This window comes from Saccopteryx bilineata, chromosome 4 (genome assembly GCF_036850765.1).
Source record: "Saccopteryx bilineata isolate mSacBil1 chromosome 4, mSacBil1_pri_phased_curated, whole genome shotgun sequence".
NCBI lineage: Eukaryota > Metazoa > Chordata > Mammalia > Chiroptera > Emballonuridae > Saccopteryx > Saccopteryx bilineata.
This window is the reverse complement of record NC_089493.1, coordinates 79,968,077-79,987,423: the sequence shown is the minus strand read 5'-3', so window position 1 is coordinate 79,987,423 and position 19,347 is coordinate 79,968,077. Positions and strand designations below refer to the sequence as shown.

Here is a 19,347-nt window from a genome sequence, read left to right as displayed (position 1 = left end):
CCACACTCAGGTTTAGCCAAGAAAGCCCTTTTTACTCTTATCTTCCTCTTCTTCAAAGGATAAATATCACAGACTAGCAGTGAGTGACAGTTGCTAAACTCATGTAGTGTGACAAATAGCAGCAGACAGAGGGTGGAAGGATGAGGAAGTCAGCTAGCTTCCTAGTACTACCTGAATCAGATTCAACTGTGTGACTTCACATTTAGATCTTATTGCTCTCATAAACACTTTCCCCTAGGGAGTCCAGAAATTGGTTCTGTTGTACATGAAAACTCAAATCTGTAGACAAAAATAGACCTAGTGACTCTAACACACGTGACCCCGGTAGCTCAGTATTTACACTCTTGACCTCATATTTCTATTGGTAGAAATACAAAGGGGCAAGATACTCTGTTTGGAAGAGGTAGGTGATACCCACTTCTACAATCAATCAGTAAATAGTGACTAATATGTGTGTAGTTATCTGTTGTAACCAGATGAGTCAATGCAAAAGATGTTTTATATATATTATTGCCTCCAGTAGTAATACATTGTGTCCGTAAAGTCATGGTGCACTTTTGACCGGTCACAGGAAAGCAACAAAAGACAATAGAAATGTGAAATCTGCACCAAATAAAAGGAAAACTCTCCCAGTTTCATACCTGTTCAGTGCAGTTCGACGCACAGATTTTTTAGGGCTCCTTAGGTAGCTATCCCGTATAGCCTCTACAGACTTGTCACTGACTGATGGCCTACCAGAACGGGGTTGCTCCACCAAACTGCCGGTTTCCTTCAACTGCTTATCCCACCGAGTAATGTTATTCCTATCTGGTGGCGCTTCATTATAAACGTGCTGATATTCACATTGCACTTTGGTCACGGATTCGAATTTAGCGAGCCACAGAACACACTAAACTTTCCTCTGTACTGTCCACATCTCGACTGGCATGGCCGTGGGCTGCTCCGCTGTATACACGGTGTTTCGTCGTCATCTGCGCATGCACACATACTGCCACATCATCCTGCAGAAACTGGGAGGGTTTTCCTTTTATTTGGTGCACATTTCACATTTCTGTCTGTCATCTTTTATTGCTTTCCTGTGACTGGTCAAAAGTGCACCATGATTTTACGGATACACTGTATATCTATTCTGTCAGGATAGGAAGTTGATATATTTAAGCTTCTTTAACTGAGAATTTAAATCTTTTAGCCTCTTCTAGATTCTTTCAAGCTCACATAAAATTATCTTCCTTGAATGATGACAATTTGAAATGGTTAAGTGCCATATTTGAGTCTCCATCAACCTGCCTAAGACTGTTTGCCCCACCCTAGTGACTCCCTGAGACCGTGCCCCACCCATTTGTGTGTCCACCTAAGATGCTTCCAGTGGCATCTTCATACAAATTGCCTGTCTTGGCTCATGCTGGAAAATTTTCTAAAATCTCTTGGGCAACTCTAAGCCCAGCACAAGGAGCAACCATCTGCAGATTGCTCTATAACTCATGCTGAGTGGCCTTAGGTAGGGCACAGGCCACAGCTGCTCTTGGCCTGACCTCCCAGGAGTTCCCAGAGCCAGAGCACTTAGAAGTATATCACTCCCATTGATGTGCCAACAGGATTCAAGGCTCAACAAAATAGGGGGTACACACAGCTGACCCGAGGTTGAGGGGGTGCCTGGAGTCCCCAGCTTTAGTGACTGGGGAGGCTGTGCCACTGGGCCCTACAGGACACCTACTACATAAGGCCACTCTACCAAGACTGAGAGACATTGCAGCATGTCTTGCTAAAGTATTTTCCACTTGGCCTGTTATTTTCATAATGCAGATTGCAGGTTCTTTATGTTTAGACGTATGGGATCTCCTATGATTCAGTTTAAACATATCTTGTATAGTATATGCAGATTTTTCAAAAGATACACAGTATAAAATGATCTACTTAAAAAAAAAAAAGATCTACTTTACTTTCTGCTTACTTGGAGTTGGTACCAGTGCTACCATCCATGCCAGAGCATGGTCCTCATCCCTTCCCCTGTGCTTTCTGCAGTTTTCTTCTGCTGACAAGCCTTATTCCCTGCCTTCATGAAACCCACTGTAAAACTAAACCAATTCTCAATGTACTGAAACATACCAACCCTTAGCAATTACTGCTTTCTCTGCCAGTGGAAACATTTGAATCTGATTTCTGTAACAACTGAGTTGTAGTTAACTCAGTTGACTTGACATAAAGTTGATAACTCTGTTTTTCTGTTGTGATAAAAAGTGCATTGGTTAAATTTTATTATATTATCTACTATCTCTAAGAAGTTACAAGCTGTAAGTTATGGAATTTAAACCAAGATTTCAAAAATCTGTATCTTTATTCATATAAAGCAGGGGTCCCCAAACTACGGCCCGCGGGCCGCATGCGACCCCCTGAGGCCATTTATCCAGACCCTGCCACACTTCTGGAAGGGGCACCTCTTTCATTGGTGGTCAGTGAGAGGAGCACATTGACTATCTCATTATTAGCCAAAAGCAGGTCCATAGTTCCCATTGAAATACTGGTCAGTTTGTTGATTTAAATTTACTTGTTTTTTATTTTATTTATTTATTTATTTGTTTGTTCTTTATTTTAAATATTGTATTTGTTCCCATTTTTTTTTGTGTTTTTTTTTGTGTTTTTTTTTTTTTTTACTTTAAAATAAGATATGTGCAGTGTGCAAAGGGATTTGTTCATAGTTTTTTTTATAGTCCGGTCCTCCAGTGGTCTGAGGGACAGTGAACTGGCCCCCTGTGTAAAATGTTTGGGGACCCCTGATATAAAGTATGGGTCCAAAACAATAGGGACTATTGTAATCATTTTGACAAACATCAGAGATCTTAACTCAAATTTTCCCGCTTTTTTTCAATAAAATGTTTCCGTTTTCTTTTTCTTTTCTCCTTGTAGTGGACTTTCGGGAGCAATAAAAATAAGAAGAAAGGAAAGGCCAGAAAAATAGAGAAGAAAGGAACCATGAAGAAACAGGCCAATAAAACTGCTTCCTCGGGCAGTTCGGACAAAGACAGTTCAGCTGAGAGCTCAGCCCCTGAGGAAGGTGAGCCAAATAGCCCAGACTCTGGGAGTGAACTCTCACTCCTGTCAGGTTGAAGATGCAGAGTGAGAAATGCAGGGGAAAGTGCATGCATTACAGCAGTTCATCACATTTTCAGTGTTCATGGATTCTTTGAGAATCTGAATGGGTTTGAGCAAAGCTCACCAGCTTGGATCCCAGGTCGCTGGTTCCAGCAAGGGGTTACTCAGTCTGCTGAAGGTCCACGGTCAAGGCACATATGAGAAAGCAATTAATGGACAACTAAGGTGTTGCAACGAGAATCTGAATGAAGCAAGAAAATACATGCAATTCTGAAGGTTAATGAGGTCTGTGAAACCCATTCAGGAAACCCATGAGGAATCTTTGTATTAGTCTCAACTCGCTTTACCCTGAGTGTCTTCCCTTTTTTTATATATATATATTTTTTTAGTTTTCTGAAGCTGGAAACGGGGAGGCAGTCAGACAGACTCCTGCATGCGCCCGACTGGGATCCACCCGGCACACCCACCAGGGGACGATGCTCTGGCCATCGGGGCGTTGCTTTGTCACGACCAGAGCCACTCTAGCGCCTGGGGCAGAGGCCAAGGAGCCATCCCCAGCGCCGGGCCATCTTTTGCTCCAATGGAGCCTTGGCTGCGGGAGGGGAAGAGAAAGACAGAGAGGAAGGAGAGGGGGAGGGGTGGAGAAGCAGATGGGCGCCTCTCCTGTGTGCCCTGGCCGGGAATCGAACCTGGGACTTCCGCACGCCAGGCCGACGCTCTACCACTTAGCCAACCGGCCAGGGCCCTTTCCTTCTTGTTTTAGAGGGAGGAAAGGAGAGAAGAGAGGGTGATGGGAGTGAGAGGGGAAGGAGAGAGATGAAAAGCATCAACTTGTAGTTGCTTACTTTAGTTGTTTATTGATTGCTTCTCATATGTCCTGGAGCTCAAGACAAGCCAGTGACCCCCTTGCTCAAGTCAGCAACCATAGAATCATTTTGATGATCCCACGCTCAAGCCACTGAGCCAGGGCTCTAGATGGCAACCTTGGGATTTCATACTGGGTCGTCAGCAGCTGGGGTCAGTGCTCTGTGCACTCCACCACCACCAGTCAGGCCCCTTCTTTATTATGTATGTCTGACTGAGAAGAAAAATCCTTGAACCAGATACAAAACATAGTAAAAATATGTTCTTATTAAGAATTCACTAATCAATTTAATGACTCATTAAAACATTGATTTTTTTTCTTAATGTCCACTAATAAATGTAGAAGAAATGCCATTTTTCGCTCTGTCCGGGTAGCTCAGTTGGTTAGAACATCATCCTACTATGGCAAGGTTGCAGGTTTGATTCCTGGTTAGGGTATGTACAAGAATTAATCAATGAATATGTGAATAAATGGAACAACAAATCAAAGTTTCTCTCCTCCATCCTCTTTCTCTCTAAAATCTATTAAATAAAAATTTTATTTTATTTTATTTTTTTTTTCTGAAGCTGGAAACGGGGAGAGACAGTCAGACAGACTCCCACATGCGCCCACCCGACCGGGATCCACCCGGCACACCCACCAGGGGCGATGCTCTTCCCCTCCGGGGCGTCGCTCTGCCACGACCAGAGCCACTCTAGTGCCTGGGGCAGAGGCCAAGGAGCCATCCCCAGCGCCCGGGCCATCTTTGCTCCAATGGAGCCTTGGCTGCGGGAGGGGAAGAGAGAGACAGAGAGGAAGGAGGGTGGGGGTGGAGAAGCAAATGGGCGCCTCTCTTATATGCCCTGGCTGGGAATCGAACCCGGGTCCCCCGCATGCCAGGCTGACGCTCCACCGCTGAGCCTACCGGCCAGGGCCAAAAAAAATATTTTTTAAATCACCATTTTTCAAATATCACTGTATAATTGATTTACTCAAGAAGTAGCAACAAATATTAAAACCATTGGGTGAGGGTTTGTTGGGAAGCAAAAGGTTTACCGTCTCAAAGCATCTCTTTATTATACTTACTAACTACAAAGGAGAAAAAATGTGCCTTTATAAAGGAGAAATCTAGGGACACCACCTTAAGCAAAAATTCAAAGATCACCAGTAATAGAATAAATAGATGCCAGGTGCTTCCTGATGTGTTACTTTGAAAAGGACATAATCACTTAGAGAACATTCTTGCCAAAATGTTAAAACCTGAAAAGTGCTTCATGAAACTAACCAACTCAAGTTGGGGACATTTGATAATTGTGGCTATTTAAATTTCAATTAATAAAAACTTAAGCCTGACTAGGCGGTGGCGCAGTGGATAGAGCGTCGAACTGGGATGCGGAAGGACCTAGGTTCGAGACTCCGAGGTCGCGCGTGGGCTCATCTGGCTTGAGCAAAGAGCTCGCCAGCTTGGACCCAAGGTTGCTGGCTCCAGCAGGGGTTTACTCGGTCTGCTGAAGGCCCGCGGTCAAGGCACGTGTGAGAAAGCAATCAATGAACAACTAAGAAGTCGCAACGCACAACGAGAAACTGATGATTGATGCATCTCATCTCTCTCTGTTCCTGTCTGTCTGTCTGTCTATCTCTGCCTCTGTAAAAAACAAACAAAAAAAACCTTAAAACTTGAGTGTCTCAGTTGTACTAGCCACATTTCAGTTGCTCAGTAACCACATGGGTCGCCACTACTCAGATAAAGAATGTTGGCTCAGTGGTAGAGCATCAGCCTGGCGTGCAGGAGTCCCGGGTTCGATTCCCGGCCAGGGCACACAGGAGAAGTGTCCATCTGCTTCTCCACCCCTCCCCCTCTCCTTCCTCTCTGTCTCTCTCTTCCCCTCCCGCAGCCAAAGCTCCATTGGAGCAAAAGTTGGCCCGGTCACTGAGGATGGCTCTGTGGCCTCTGTCTCAGGCGCTAAAATGGCTTGGTTGCAACAGAGCAATGCCCCAGATGGGCAGAGCATCGCCCCCTGGTGGGCATGCCAGGTGGATCTGGGTCGGGCGCATGCAGGAGCCTGTCTGACTGCCTCCCCGTTTCCAACTTCGGAAAAATACAAAAAAAAAAAAAAGGAATGTTTTCATCACCTCTTAAAATTCTATTAGATACTTTTTGGGAAGAAGAAAGAAAAAAAAGATAATCTGGTGGCTTGTACTCTTCAAAAATTCAGTGGCATGAAAGACAAAAAAAAAAGGCTGTTGCAGATTAAAGGCTAGTAGAGAGATGGCAACCAAATGCAATGTGTGATTCTAGATTGGGTCCTTTATTTGCCTGAAAAGTGGCTAATAAAGGACTATGTTAGAACAATGGCAAAATTTTAATGTGGAGTAAGTTAGAGAAGGATATTACATCTGTTAAATTTCCTGAATTTGATAGTGGCATAATTGGTTATATAAAAGACTTTTTTAAAAAGTGTTTAGGGGTGAAAGGTTACAATCTCTGCAACTTACTTTCAGTTAAGCAAAATGAATAATAAAAATATACATTATTTATATATCTAGACAAAGTAAATTGGCAATGTTAACAATGAGTGAACCTAAGTTAAAAAATATATGGGTGTCACCCATTCTGCAACATTATCTTTAGATCTGCGATTTTTTTCAAAATTAAAAAGTTACATTAAAAAGAACGGGCTGGCCCTGGCCTGTTGGCTCAGCAGTAGAACATTGGCCTGGCATATGAAAGTCCTAGGTTTGATGCCGGGTTTGGGCACACAGGAAAAGCGACCATCTCCTTCTCCACCCCTCCCCCTCCTCTCGCTCTCTTTTTCTCTCTCTCTCTCTTTCTTTCCTAGCCCCTTCCTTCCCCTCATCTCCTGCATCCATGGCTTGAATGGTTTGAGCAGTTTGGCCCCAGGTTCTGAGGATGGCTCCATGGCCTTGCCTCAGGTGCAGAAATAGCTCAGTTTGGAGCAACGGAGCAGTGGCTCCAGATGAGCAGAGCATCGCCCCTAGTGGGCTTGTCGGGTGGATCCTGGTTGCGGCACATGCAGGAATCTGTCTCCCTGCCTCTCACTTAATAAAAATTTTAAAAAAAGAACATACTGGTTTATAGTCCAATCTGAATTTCCCTAACCTATGTTTGCATTTGCCAAAGGCAGACCAAAGACTGTTCCCAACGGAACTGAGATGGCCATATGCCACTTTACCTAGGACAGCCAAGGAGTAAAGATTATCAACACTGTGGAGTCACCTGTGGCCTATCTTCTCTAGCAGAGCCTAATCTTGATTGGGCCTTTGTTGCAGGTGAAGTGTCTGATTCTGACAGCAACAGCTCCTCCTCCAGTTCAGATTCCGACTCTTCTTCAGAAGATGAAGAGTTCCATGATGGCTATGGAGAAGACCTCATGGGAGATGAGGAAGACAGGGCTCGTCTAGAGCAGATGACAGAGAAGGAAAGAGAGCAAGAACTATTCAACCGCATCGAGAAGAGGGAGGTGTTGAAAAGGAGGTAAGGTTGTAGTTCCTTAATGATTAAATAAAATAATAATTTTCCAGAATTCACAGTTGGAGTCCTGTCTCCACAGGATTTAATTAAGGCTTGACTTGGGATTTACCATCATTATTTATGAATTAAGTATCTCACTATCCTTCCAGTATAGTTTTTGTATTTTTAAAAAAAATTCAGCCTGGCCTGAGTGGATGGAGCGTCGGACAGGGATGTGGAGGACCCAGGTTCGAGACCCCAAGGTCGCCAGCTTGAGCACGGGCTCATCTGATTTGAGCAAAGTTCACCAGCTTGGACCCAAGGTCGCTGGCTCGAGCAAGGGGTTACTCGGTCTGCTGAAGGCCCATGGTCAAGGCACATATGAGAAAGCAATCAATGAACAACTAAGGTGTCGCAACACACAACAAAAAAATATTGACTGATGCTTCTCATTTCTCTTTCTCTGACTCTGTCTCTGACTCTGAAAAATAAATAAAAATAAAAAATTCAACCTGACCAGGTGGTGGCGCAGTGGATAGAGCGTCAGACTGGGATGCGGAAGGACCCAGGTTCAAGACCCCGAGGTCGCCAGCTAGAGCGCGGGCTCATCTGGTTTGAACAAAAACTCACCAGCTTGGACCCAAGGTTGCTGGCTCAAGCAAGGGGTTACTCGGTCTGCTGAAGGCCCGCAGTCAAGGCACATATAAGAAAGCAATCAATGAACAACTAAGGTGTCGCAATGAAAAACTGATGATTGATGCTTCTCATCTCTCTCCGTTCCTGTCTGTCTGTCCCTATCTATCCCTCTCTCTGACTTTCTGTCTATGTAAAAAAAAAAAATTCAGATGTTAAATTACTGTTCAGTATTCAGAGGCCATGTTTAAAATGACAAAAGTTTTTCTTTATTTCCTAAGAGAAGTTCAAGGTAAAAATAAACTTAGTTTTGTCTCAGGCAATAAAATATTCCTCAGAACTAAGATTCCTCCCTACCTACCTAATATCATAAACGAAAAATAGAAGAATCTTCTTTGGCAGCAGTTAGTTCAGTTTTCATGTGGGAGCCTGTCTGTCCCTTCTAAAGACCATATTAAGTATAGTGAGTTATCCTAGACAAGAATGTTTGGCTTTTAGTCAGCAATAACTAATAGACATTTAGTTTGAGCGTTGATGGTTCCAAAGTTACCTGTATTGGAACAAACAGGACTTAAATTGTGTCAGAGTGGCAAATGGTTTGGGATAACTTTTAAATTTTATAGTTCTGAACTGTGGAAAGCATAACGAAATTCTTGTATAAAACCAATAGGGCCCTATGAGAAAATCACAAAGTAGCTCAAGAGTAATGTGTGGCTTATCTCAAGGTTTTTATTATATTTTGGTTTTTATATTTTTTACCTTATGTGAATGAGGCAGTTGACTGATTCAGTGACTTTTTTGAGTGACTGGTAGAATATTTACAGTGATGATAATTAAGACAAATTTTTAACCATTCACAGATAATTGAGATTTTTTTATAGCTCATTTGTTTAGCTGCAAGGCAGGGCAATAGAGTAACTCAGAAACATCCTCCATCTTATAAGATAAAAGTCTTTGTGTAGATCTCATTGAATTGTAATAATCCATCTTTTTATGTAAACATCATTAACATCCCATTGTATAGCCAACAGCACCAGTGGTGAGATGTTATTTTCTTTGTTAGATTCTACACCTATTCTAAGGCTGTTTCTTTATTTTCTCTCTCAATTTTTTTTAAGGTAAGTTCAGGCAGCTATAAAAGGTAGCCTGGGCCCTGGCCAGTGGGCTTAGTGGTAGTGTTGGCCTGGCGTGTGGATGTCCTGGGTTTGATTCATCAGGGCACGCAAAAATGACCATCTGCTTCTCCACCCCTACCCCTCTCCTTTCCCTTTCTCTGTTTTTCTCTTCTCTTCCCATAGCCATAGCTCTGTTGGAGCAAGTTGGTCCCAGGTGCTGAGGATGGCTCCATGGCCTTGCCTCAGGCACTAAAATAGCTCAGTTGCCAAGCAACAGAGCAACTGGCCCCAGAAGGGCAGAGCATCCCCCCCATAGGGGGTTTGCTGGGTGGATCCCTGTTGGGGCACATGTGGGAGTCTGTCTCTGCCTCCCCACTTATCACTTAAGGAAAAGAAAAGGTAGCTTAGTTGTAGAAAGAGCACTGTCAGAGGTGTAGGCTAATTCAGACTAACTGTCCAGGTGATGTGAATTAGTCAGCTTCCTCCTTGGAGATTGTTGTAAGGTTTGAGTGAAATGATAAATATTAAGAACATTATGTAAAAGCTATTATTTTTAAAGTAATTTTATTGAGATATGTTTTACACACCATAGAATCCTCCCATTTAAAGGATACAATTGAATGGTTTTATATAGTCACAAAGTTGTGTAACCATCACCACAGTTAATATCAGAACATTTTCATCACCCTGGAATGAAACCTACTCATTGGTAATCTTTTCTCTATTTCCTCCCAAGGCTCCCAGTCCTGCATAACCAATAATGAATTTGTAGTTTCTATAGATTTGCTTACTTTTGGACATTTTACATAAGTGGAATCATATAGTCCTTTTGCTACTTGTTTCTTAGCATATTTTTGAAGTTTATCCAGATAGCACATAATAGCACTTCATTCCTTTTTATAACTGAATAATAAATTCCATTGTTGCACACATACCACATTTTGTTTATCTATTCATCTATTGATTGACATTTGGGTTGTTTTCACCTTTTTGCTATTGTGAATAGTGCTAATATGAAGATTGATGGTTCGGCCTGACCAGGTGGTGGCGCAGTGGATAGATAGAGCGTTGGACTGGGATGCGGAGGTCCCAGGTTCGAGACCCCGAGGTCGCCAGCTTGAGCCCAAGGTCGCTGGCTTGAGCAAGGGGTTACTCAGTCTGCTGAAGGCCCATGGTCAAGGCATATATGAGAAAGCAATCAATGAACAACTAAGGTGTCACAACAGAAAACTAATGATTGATGCTTCTCATCTCTCTCTGTTCCTGTCTGTCCTTACCTATCCCTCTGTCTGACTCTGTCTCTGTAAAAAAAAAAAAAAAAAAGATTGATGGCTTAAGTACCTGTTTTCAGTTCTTTTGGGTGTATACCTAAGAGTGGAATTGCCGGGTCATATAGTAACTTTTTGTTTCATTTTGAGAAACCATCAAACTGTTTTCTGCATCCCCTGTACCATTTCAGCAATGTATAAGGGTTCCAATTAATTCACATCCTTGCCAACACTTATTTTCTTTCTTTCTTTCTTTCTTTCTTTCTTTTTTTTTTTTTTTTTTTTTTTTTTTTTTTTTTTTCATTTTTTTCATTTTTCTGAAGCTGGAAACAGGGAGAGACAGCCAGACAGACTCCTGCATGCGCCCGACCGGGATCCACCCGGCACGCCCACCAGGGGCGAAGCTCTGCCCACCAGGGGGCGATGCTCTGCCCATCCTGGGCGTCGCCATGTTGCGACCAGAGCCACTCTAGCGCCTGAGGCAGAGGCCACAGAGCCATCCCCAGCGCCCGGGCCATCTTTGCTCCAATGGAGCCTTGGCTGCGGGAGGGGAAGAGAGAGACAGAGAGGAAAGCGCGGCGGAGGGGTGGAGAAGCAAATGGGCGCTTCTCCTATGTGCCCTGGCCGGGAATCGAACCCGAGTCCTCCGCACGCTAGGCCGACGCTCTACCGCTGAGCCAACCGGCCAGGGCTATTTTCTTTCTTTTTAAAAATTTTTATTATTGATTTTAGCAAGCTAGGGAGAGAAGGGGGACAGGAACATCAGTCTGTTCCTGTAAGTGCCCTGACTAGGGTTCGAACCAGAAACCTGATTACTTCAGGATGATGCTCTAACCAACTGAGCTACCCAGCCAGGGCTCCCTTTTTTATATATATATTAGATAACCTGGTGGATTTGAAGTATATCTTACTGTGATTTTGATTTGTATTTTCCTGTTGACTAATGATGTTAATTAAGCAAATTTTCATGTCCTCGTTGGCTATCTTTGGAGAAATGTCTGCTCAAATTATTTGCCCATTTTTTAACTGGAATACTTGTCTTTTTGTTGTTAAGGTATAAGAGTTCTTTGTACAGTCTGGTTACTAGACTTATCAGATACATGATTCGCAAATATTTTCTTGCATTCTGTACATTGTTTTTTTCACTCTTTTGTTAATGTTTAATGCACAAAAACTTATAATTTTAATGAAATACAATTTTTTTTTCTTAGCCAAGCCTTTTATATTATATCCAAGAATCTATTGCCAAACCCAGGGCTATGAAGACATACCCCTGTGTTTTCTTGTAAGAGTTTTGTAGTTCTCATATTTAGGTGATTGATCCATTTTGAGATCGTTTTTGTAAGTTGTGTGAAGTAGGGGTCCATCATGTTTCTTAACATGTTGATATTTAGTTGTCCCAGTTCCACTTGTTGAAGAGACTAGTCTTTCCCCAGTCTTGGCACTGTTGTCAAAAATCAATTGTACATAGGTATGTGGGTGTATTTGCTGACTCTCAGTTCTCTCCCATTGATTCATACAGTTTTGATTACTGTAGATATGTAGTCAGTTTTTAACTTGGGAAGTGTATATTTTTCAACTTTGTTATTCCTTTTTGAAATTGTTTATTTTTTATATTAGGCTTTGTGTTCCCATATGAATTTTAATATATTGTCCATTTCTGTGACAATCAAAAAAGCAGCCTCCCCCTAAACCTACCCCTAACCCTAAACCTAACACTACCCTAACTCTAACCCTAACCCTCACCCTCAACCTCATCCTCACCCTAACTTTCCTAACCCTCACCCTCACCCTAGAAATAAAAAGAAAAAAAAAAAAGGCAGCTGGGCTTTTAGAGGATTTGTGTGAATCTGTAGGTCGTTTTGGAGTATTGTCATTGTAACACTGTTAAGTCTTCCAATCCATAAACATGGTGTCTTTCTGCTTCTTAAAGTATTCTTTAATTTTTTTCAACCATGTTTGACAGTTTTGGTCTAAAAAGTCTAGCACTTGTTTTGTTAAATTTATTCATAAGTATTTAATTCTTTTGGGTGCTATTGTAAATGGAATTGTTTTCTTTGTTAATTTCAAATTGTTCATTGCAAATATCAAGAAATAAAATTAATTGTTGTATATTGGTCCTGTGCCCTGCAGCCTTGCTGAGCTCACTACTTTTAATGGTTTTTAGTGACTTCTTTAAGAGATAGATTTTACTTTTTTCTTTCCAATATGGACTCCTTTATTTCTTTTTCTTTCCCTCATGTACCATGTTGAATAGAAATGGCAAGAGCATACATCCTTGTCTCCTTTCTGATCTTTAGGGGAAAGTGTTTAGTCTTTCACAATTAAGTATTATATTAGCTGTGGTTTTTTCATAGGTGCCTTCTATCAGTTTGAGGAAGTTTCCTTCTATTCCTAGTTGAGAATTTTTATCAAGACCAGAGTATTGGTTTTTGTTAAATACTTGTGTATGCTGAGATAATCGTGACTTTTATATTATAGTAATATAGTATATTACAGTGAATGATATTTTTATGTTGAACCAACCTTGTATATCTGGGATAAATCCTACTTGGTCATGGTATATTGTCCTTTTTATAAGTTTATGGGTTCAGTTTGCTATTTTGTTGATTTTTTATTTTTTATTTTTATACTGATCCCATACTCAAGCCAGTGACACCACACTCAAACCTGTGAGCTCATGCTCAAGCTGGTGACCTCGGGGTTTCAAACCTGGGTCCTCTGCATCCCAGACACTCTGTCCTCTGTACCACCTCCTGGTCACACTAATCAGTATTCTTAAGAGGTATTGCTCTAGTCTGACCAGGTGGTGGCGCAGTGGATAGAGCATCGGACTGGGATACGGAAGACCCTGGTTCGAGACCCCGAGGTCGCCATCTTGAGCCCAAGGTTGCTGGCTCGAGCAAGGGGTCACTCGGTCTGATGTGCCCCCCCCCCACCAAGGCACGAATGAGAAAGTAATCAATGAATAACTAAGGTGCCACAAAGAAGAATTGATGCTTCTCATCCCTCTCCCTTCCTGCTTCCTGTCTGTCTCTGTCCCTCTCTCTGACTCTGTCTCTCTTTCTCTGTCACCAAAAAAAAAAAAAAAAAGAGGTATTACTCTATACTTTTTGTTCTTCTGATGTCATTGTTTGTTTTTGTTACCAGACTAATACTGGCCTCACAGAATGAATTGAGAAGTGTTTCCTTCTCTTCTGTTTTTTGGAAGAGTCTGTAAAGAATTGATGTTATTGCAAACCAATGTCATCCCAATAAATTTTTTAAAAAAAGAAATTGGTATTCTTTAAATGTTTGGTAGTCATCTGTGGGTGGCTTTTTTTATATATAGGAATTTTAAAAATTAATTCAATCTCTTATGATAGGTCTTATTCATACTTTTCTATTTTTCCTTGAGTCAAGTTTCATGGTTTGTGACTTTCTAGAGAATTTTTCATGCCATCTAAATTACTTAACTTGTTGCCATATAATTGTTCATAGTGTTCCCTCTGATCTTTTTTATTTCTGTAAGGTCAACGGTAATGTCTCCTCTTTCATATCTGATATTTGTAATATGAGTCTAATAAAATTGTTAATCTTTTCAAAGAATGAACTCTGGTTTTATTACCTATATTTTTCTGTTTTCTGTTTCATTAATTTCTGTTCTAATCTGTGTTGTGTTTTGTTCTGCTCTTTTTTTCCTAACAATTTTATTTTTATTGATTTTATAGAGAGGAGAGAGAGAGAGAGAGAAATGGGGAGGGGGAGGAGTGGGAAGCATCAACTCATAGTAGTTACTTCTCATATGTGCCTTGACAGGGCAAGCCCTAGCTTTCAAACCTGGCACCTCAGCACCTCAGGTAGACACTGTATGCACTGCACAGCCACCAGTCAGGCTATATTCTTTTATCCCATCCATTATATTTCTTAAATTCACAAAAAAGAATAGTTTTATTTCATAAAAGCCTGATTTTTGTTGGAGAGAGGGAGCCTAGATTGGATTTAAGAGAATAGTATATTGGCCCTGGCTGGTTGGCTCAGTACTAGAGCATCGGCCCGGCATGTGGATATATCCTGGGTTCGATTCACAGTCAGGACACAGAGGAGAAGCCGCCATCTGCTTCTCCACCCCTCCCCTTCCCCCCTCCCCCATCTCTCTTTCTCCTGCAGCCATGGTTCCATTGGTTTAAGTGCATTGGTCCTGGGCACTGAGGATGTCTTCATGGAGCCTCTGCTTCAGGCACTAAAAATAGCTCAGTTGAGAGCATAGCCCCAATGGGCAGAGCATCGGCCCCAGATGGGGTGCCAGGTGGATCCTGGTTAGGGCACAAGCGGGAATCTGTCTCTTTTACTTGGAAAAGAAGGAAGAAAAAGAGAGAAGGATAGAGAAAATAGTATATTTATTCATATATTTGCTTGGGTGGAGGTGGGTGGGCATTTTTCCTAATGAAAGAGGGAAAGCAGTCTTATTCAGATGCAGCCTTTGTGCCCTGGCCGGTTGGCTCTGTGCTAGATCATTGGCCCAGCCTGTGGAAGCCCCAGGTTTGATCACAAGTGACCATCTGTTTCTCTCCCCTCCCCCCCTCTTCCTCTCCTGCAGCCATGGCTCAATTGGTTTGAGTAAGTTGGCCCTGGGCACTGAGGATGGCTCCTTTGCCTTGCCTCAGGCACTGAAATAGCTTGGTTGCCAAGCAACAGAGCAAAAGCAGCCCCAGATGGGCAGAGCATCGCCCTGTAGCTTGCATGTGGGAGTCTGTCTCCCTGTCTCTCTGCCTCTCCACCTCCCCACCTCTCCCTTAGTAAAAAAAGAAAGAAAAAAAATGCAGCCGTTGTGTTGACTACTTAAAAATATGACAATGGCTCTCTGTGGATTCTTTCTATTTCTAATGGAACACTATTGGAGTTTATTAAAAAATCAATTATTTTCTTCTGTTATGTGAAAGTCAAGGAAGAGCTGTATTACCAGCAGATTACAATAGTATCCTGAGTATTTTCTCTCATTTTAAGTCTATTCCAACTTAATGCTTTTAAGTACTTTTGGTTCTTATACGTACATTGGAGTTTCTTGCAGGAAGCCAAAACGTTTATTAACTCCTTCCCCCTACTTACTTTCTTTCTCCTATCTAATAGAAATCAATCTTTACAAATATTTTATTGCCACTTAAAAACCGAACAAATATCTTTTAACCAGATTTGAAATCAAGAAAAAACTAAAAACAGCCAAAAAGAAAGAAAAGAAAGAAAAAAAGAAAAAGCAAGAGGAGGAGCAGGAAAAGAAAAAGCTGACACAGATTCAAGAATCTCAGGTAGGAGATTCAGTGGATAAAATCTGTTTTGAGTGTGTTTATATAAAAGATAGGTTTATATTAATCAGCCTAGGTCAGTTAGTGCAAGGTGATTAGGTGCTGTCTTTATTAATCTCTGAACATATCATTTCACCATTAGCCACACTGTTTAATTCCTTAGGCATCATTCACTCAAGTCTGCATTTAAAAAGCAGCTCACAGTAGGTTCGAATCCCACTTCCCGACACCAAAAAAAAGAGCGAGAGAGAAAAATAAATAAATAAAAGGCAACTCACTGATAAGTGAGCAGCCCCTAAGGGAAAATCAGTAAACATCCTTGTCTAGGGTAGCCTGATTGGTTATGACCTTTACTCAGGTGTATCTCATCCTGTACTTGGTTGTTAAAGTAGCTGGGGAAATTAGTCATCTCTGCATTCATCACAAAAAGCTTTGTTGACAGTATCAACAAATATTAGCTATGATCTAAGGCAGGGGTAGTCAACCTTTTTATACCTACCGCCCACTTTTGTATCTCTGTTAGTAGTAAAATTTTCTAACCGCCCACCGGTTCCACAGTAATGGTGATTTATAAAGTAGGGAAGTAACTTTACTTTATAAAATTTATAAAGCAGAATTACAGCAAGTTAAAGCATATAATAATAATTACTTATCAAGTACTTTATGTCAGATTTTTGCTAAGTTTGGCAGAATAAATTTTTATAAAACTTACTATATTTAAATCTATCTTTTTATTTATACTTTGGTTGCTCTGCTACTGCCCACCATGAAAGCTGGAATGCCCACTAGTGGGTGGTAGGGACCAGTGACTACCACTGATCTAAGGTGTCCTTGAAATTGCTTATTTCTGTAATTCTTAGGCCTTTATTAGGCGCATAAGACAGGGCTGACTTGACTGCTCTATCCTCTTTGTCCACAAGAGGAAGCTCTCTCTCTTTAAACAAATTTCAGTTTCTGTAGCCAATGTAGATTCACAGTGAAGAACTGAATGATTAATTGTGGGGCATAGAAAATCTTATCAGCAGTTGGTAAAAAGAGCCATCCTACATCTCTTTCCCTTCCCAGGTAACATCCCACAACAAGGAACGGCGTTCCAAACGGGATGAAAAACTAGATAAGAAATCTCAAGCCATGGAGGAGCTAAAAGCAGAGAGAGAAAAACGGAAGAACAGAACAGGTAAAGGGAAAATGTAATGCTACTTTGTGTCTTTGATCGTATGATCTGATTTCCTGGTGCCTATTTTTATTTTTTCCTTTCTGTGTCTGTTTTTAATGGGAAATTTCGAACACAGAGTATTGTATAGCGAATCTCCATGCACCTATCATCTTCTAGTAGCCAATCGGATTTTGTTTTTTTTGCTCTGGAATTACAATAAAATTTTTTTTTTCTTTTTAGAGAGAGAGAGAGAGAGAGATGGAGGGACAGACAGGAAGGGGGAGAGATGAGAAGCATCAACTCATAGTTGCGGCACCTTAGTTGCTCATTGATTGCTTCTCATATGTGCCTTGACTAGGGGAGGGGAGAGGTGGGATGCTCCAACCAAGCCAGTGACCCCTTGCCGAAGCCAGCAATCTTGGGCTTCAAGCCAGTGACCAATGGGTCATGCCTATGACCTCGTACTCAAGCCAGCAACTTTGGGGTTTCAAACCTGGGTCCTCAATGTCCCAGGCCAAGGCTCTGTTCACTGCACCACCACCTGGTCAGGCATATTTTATTTTATGATTACATAAATACAAGGTTCCAAAAGTAAATATGCTAAACACAGTATAGTAAAAAATATTTATATACCTTTCTATTTCACAACTTGCCTTCTTCCCATAACTGGTAACCTCTTAATTTCTTTTTATATTTTTCCTTTTCTTCCTATACAAAAGGACACAGACTCACCTACTATTTTAGATTAATGGTAGCACACTATATGCACTTTTATCTACCTTGCTTCTTTTCACTTAATTGTTTATCCTAGAAATCACTCCTTAGTTTTTATGTCAAGCAGCAGTTGATAAACTACATTTTGTAAATAAAATTTTATTGGAATACGTACAGGGATGCCCATTTGTCTCTTGATTGTCTATAGCTGCTTTCTAACTACAGCAACAAAGTAGAGTAGTTCAGACAGTTACCATATAGTTTTATTCAAAAATTCTCTGAAGACATCTTAAATTTCCCCCATTTTTTCTGCCCATCACCAAGTGTATTGAGTGCAGTAATAGATAATTGTCATAAAAAGAAAAAATACAACTGTCAGTAGCATTGGTAACCCTTTCGGCCCATTTAGCAACAATCTTCCAGCCTTGTTTTTTGTCAGCTGAGGCTTGATGTTTGGTGCCTAAATGATTTTAACTCTTGGTTTAACTCACTTTGGTATATAGCTCAAGTAATCACAATCCAGTGCAGAGAGAATAGAGCTATGAAGTCATTTTCCATGTGTCAGTTCTTTTTCAAAGGTGAAGAATCTTCAAGTTCATTGAGAGAACCGAGGTAAACATTTTCCATTTCTTTTCAGCTGAGCTCCTCGCCAAAAAGCAGCCATTAAAAACCAGTGAGGTGTACTCTGACGATGAGGAGGAGGAAGAGGATGACAAGTCCAGTGAAAAGTCAGACCGCTCGTCCCGAACATCATCATCTGATGAAGAAGAAGAGTAAGCTTGTGTCCATTTTGGTCAGGTAGTCTAGGTTGATTCTTTGAAAAGAAGCTTAGTGTGGTTTCTGAATTCTCCCTGTTTGGGCTGTGAATCTTGTTTGGTTCAGTACTCTGAATTACTGAGACAAGGTTCCAGTATATTTGCCCAGACATGTTCCTGCCTTGGCTGTTGGCCTGTAGCCCTTGACATTTCATTTGGTCCCAGTAAGTAGGAACTAACTTCATGTCGCCCTCACATTGTCCAGGAGCTTCCATTTGTGTTCTTACTCCGATCTGTTTCTGGGCTGGCAGGAACACAGTTAAGTACTGTTAGGAACAGGATTCTGTTACCACTCTTTTTTGTTGGCTCATTTTTTTTCTCCTTCTGCCTTAATCACATATACTTTGTGTGAAGTTTTAAAAAATTGGTATAGTAATTTAATTATCTTGATCCGTTTGTGATAACCACTTTTTTCCATTTTTCTTTGTTCCTCACAGGAAAGAAGAGATTCCTCCAAAATCACAGCCAGTCTCCTTACCCGAAGAATTGAATCGGATTCGGTTATCACGGCATAAGCTAGAGCGTTGGTGTCATATGCCTTTCTTTGCTAAAACTGTCACAGGATGTTTCGTAAGGATTGGCATCGGAAACCACAACAGCAAACCAGTTTACCGGGTTGGTGTTTCTTTCATTGGACAATTATTTATGTTTTAAACGTAATGATTCACAGTTGGGAGTAAGAGGTACTACGTAAATCTGTCTCTCTTCTATTCCCACTTGATGGGAAAATAAACTCTAATCGAGATTCCTGCAGAATACTGATGATCTGAAATAACTAGGGATCATGCATGAACTGATGCCAGGAAGAAAATTGAGAGATGAAGGGCCTCATTGGTTTGAATTTAAAATACCTTTCTCTACTTTCCTTCATATCAGAGCAAGAAGAGAGACACTTATGAAGTGTTTGTTGTTACATAACCTGGAAGGTTTGTTCATTTGAAAAATAATACAGTAAGTC

General features: G+C 41.2%; 1 protein-coding gene across 2 annotated transcripts in view; it reads left to right on the top strand.

Moving 5' to 3' along the window:
* The window catches only part of RTF1 (RTF1 homolog, Paf1/RNA polymerase II complex component), a 65,486-nt gene that overhangs the window by 28,065 nt on the left and 18,074 nt on the right, over window positions 1–19,347 (top strand). For both annotated transcript variants that reach the window (XM_066277024.1, XM_066277025.1), the window contains exons 3-8: window positions 2,905–3,052; window positions 7,226–7,430; window positions 15,593–15,707; window positions 16,770–16,881; window positions 18,212–18,347; window positions 18,827–19,004. In XM_066277024.1, coding sequence (XP_066133121.1) covers window positions 2,905–3,052; window positions 7,226–7,430; window positions 15,593–15,707; window positions 16,770–16,881; window positions 18,212–18,347; window positions 18,827–19,004 — 894 coding nt within the window. The remainder of the gene's footprint in view (window positions 1–2,904; window positions 3,053–7,225; window positions 7,431–15,592; window positions 15,708–16,769; window positions 16,882–18,211; window positions 18,348–18,826; window positions 19,005–19,347) is intronic.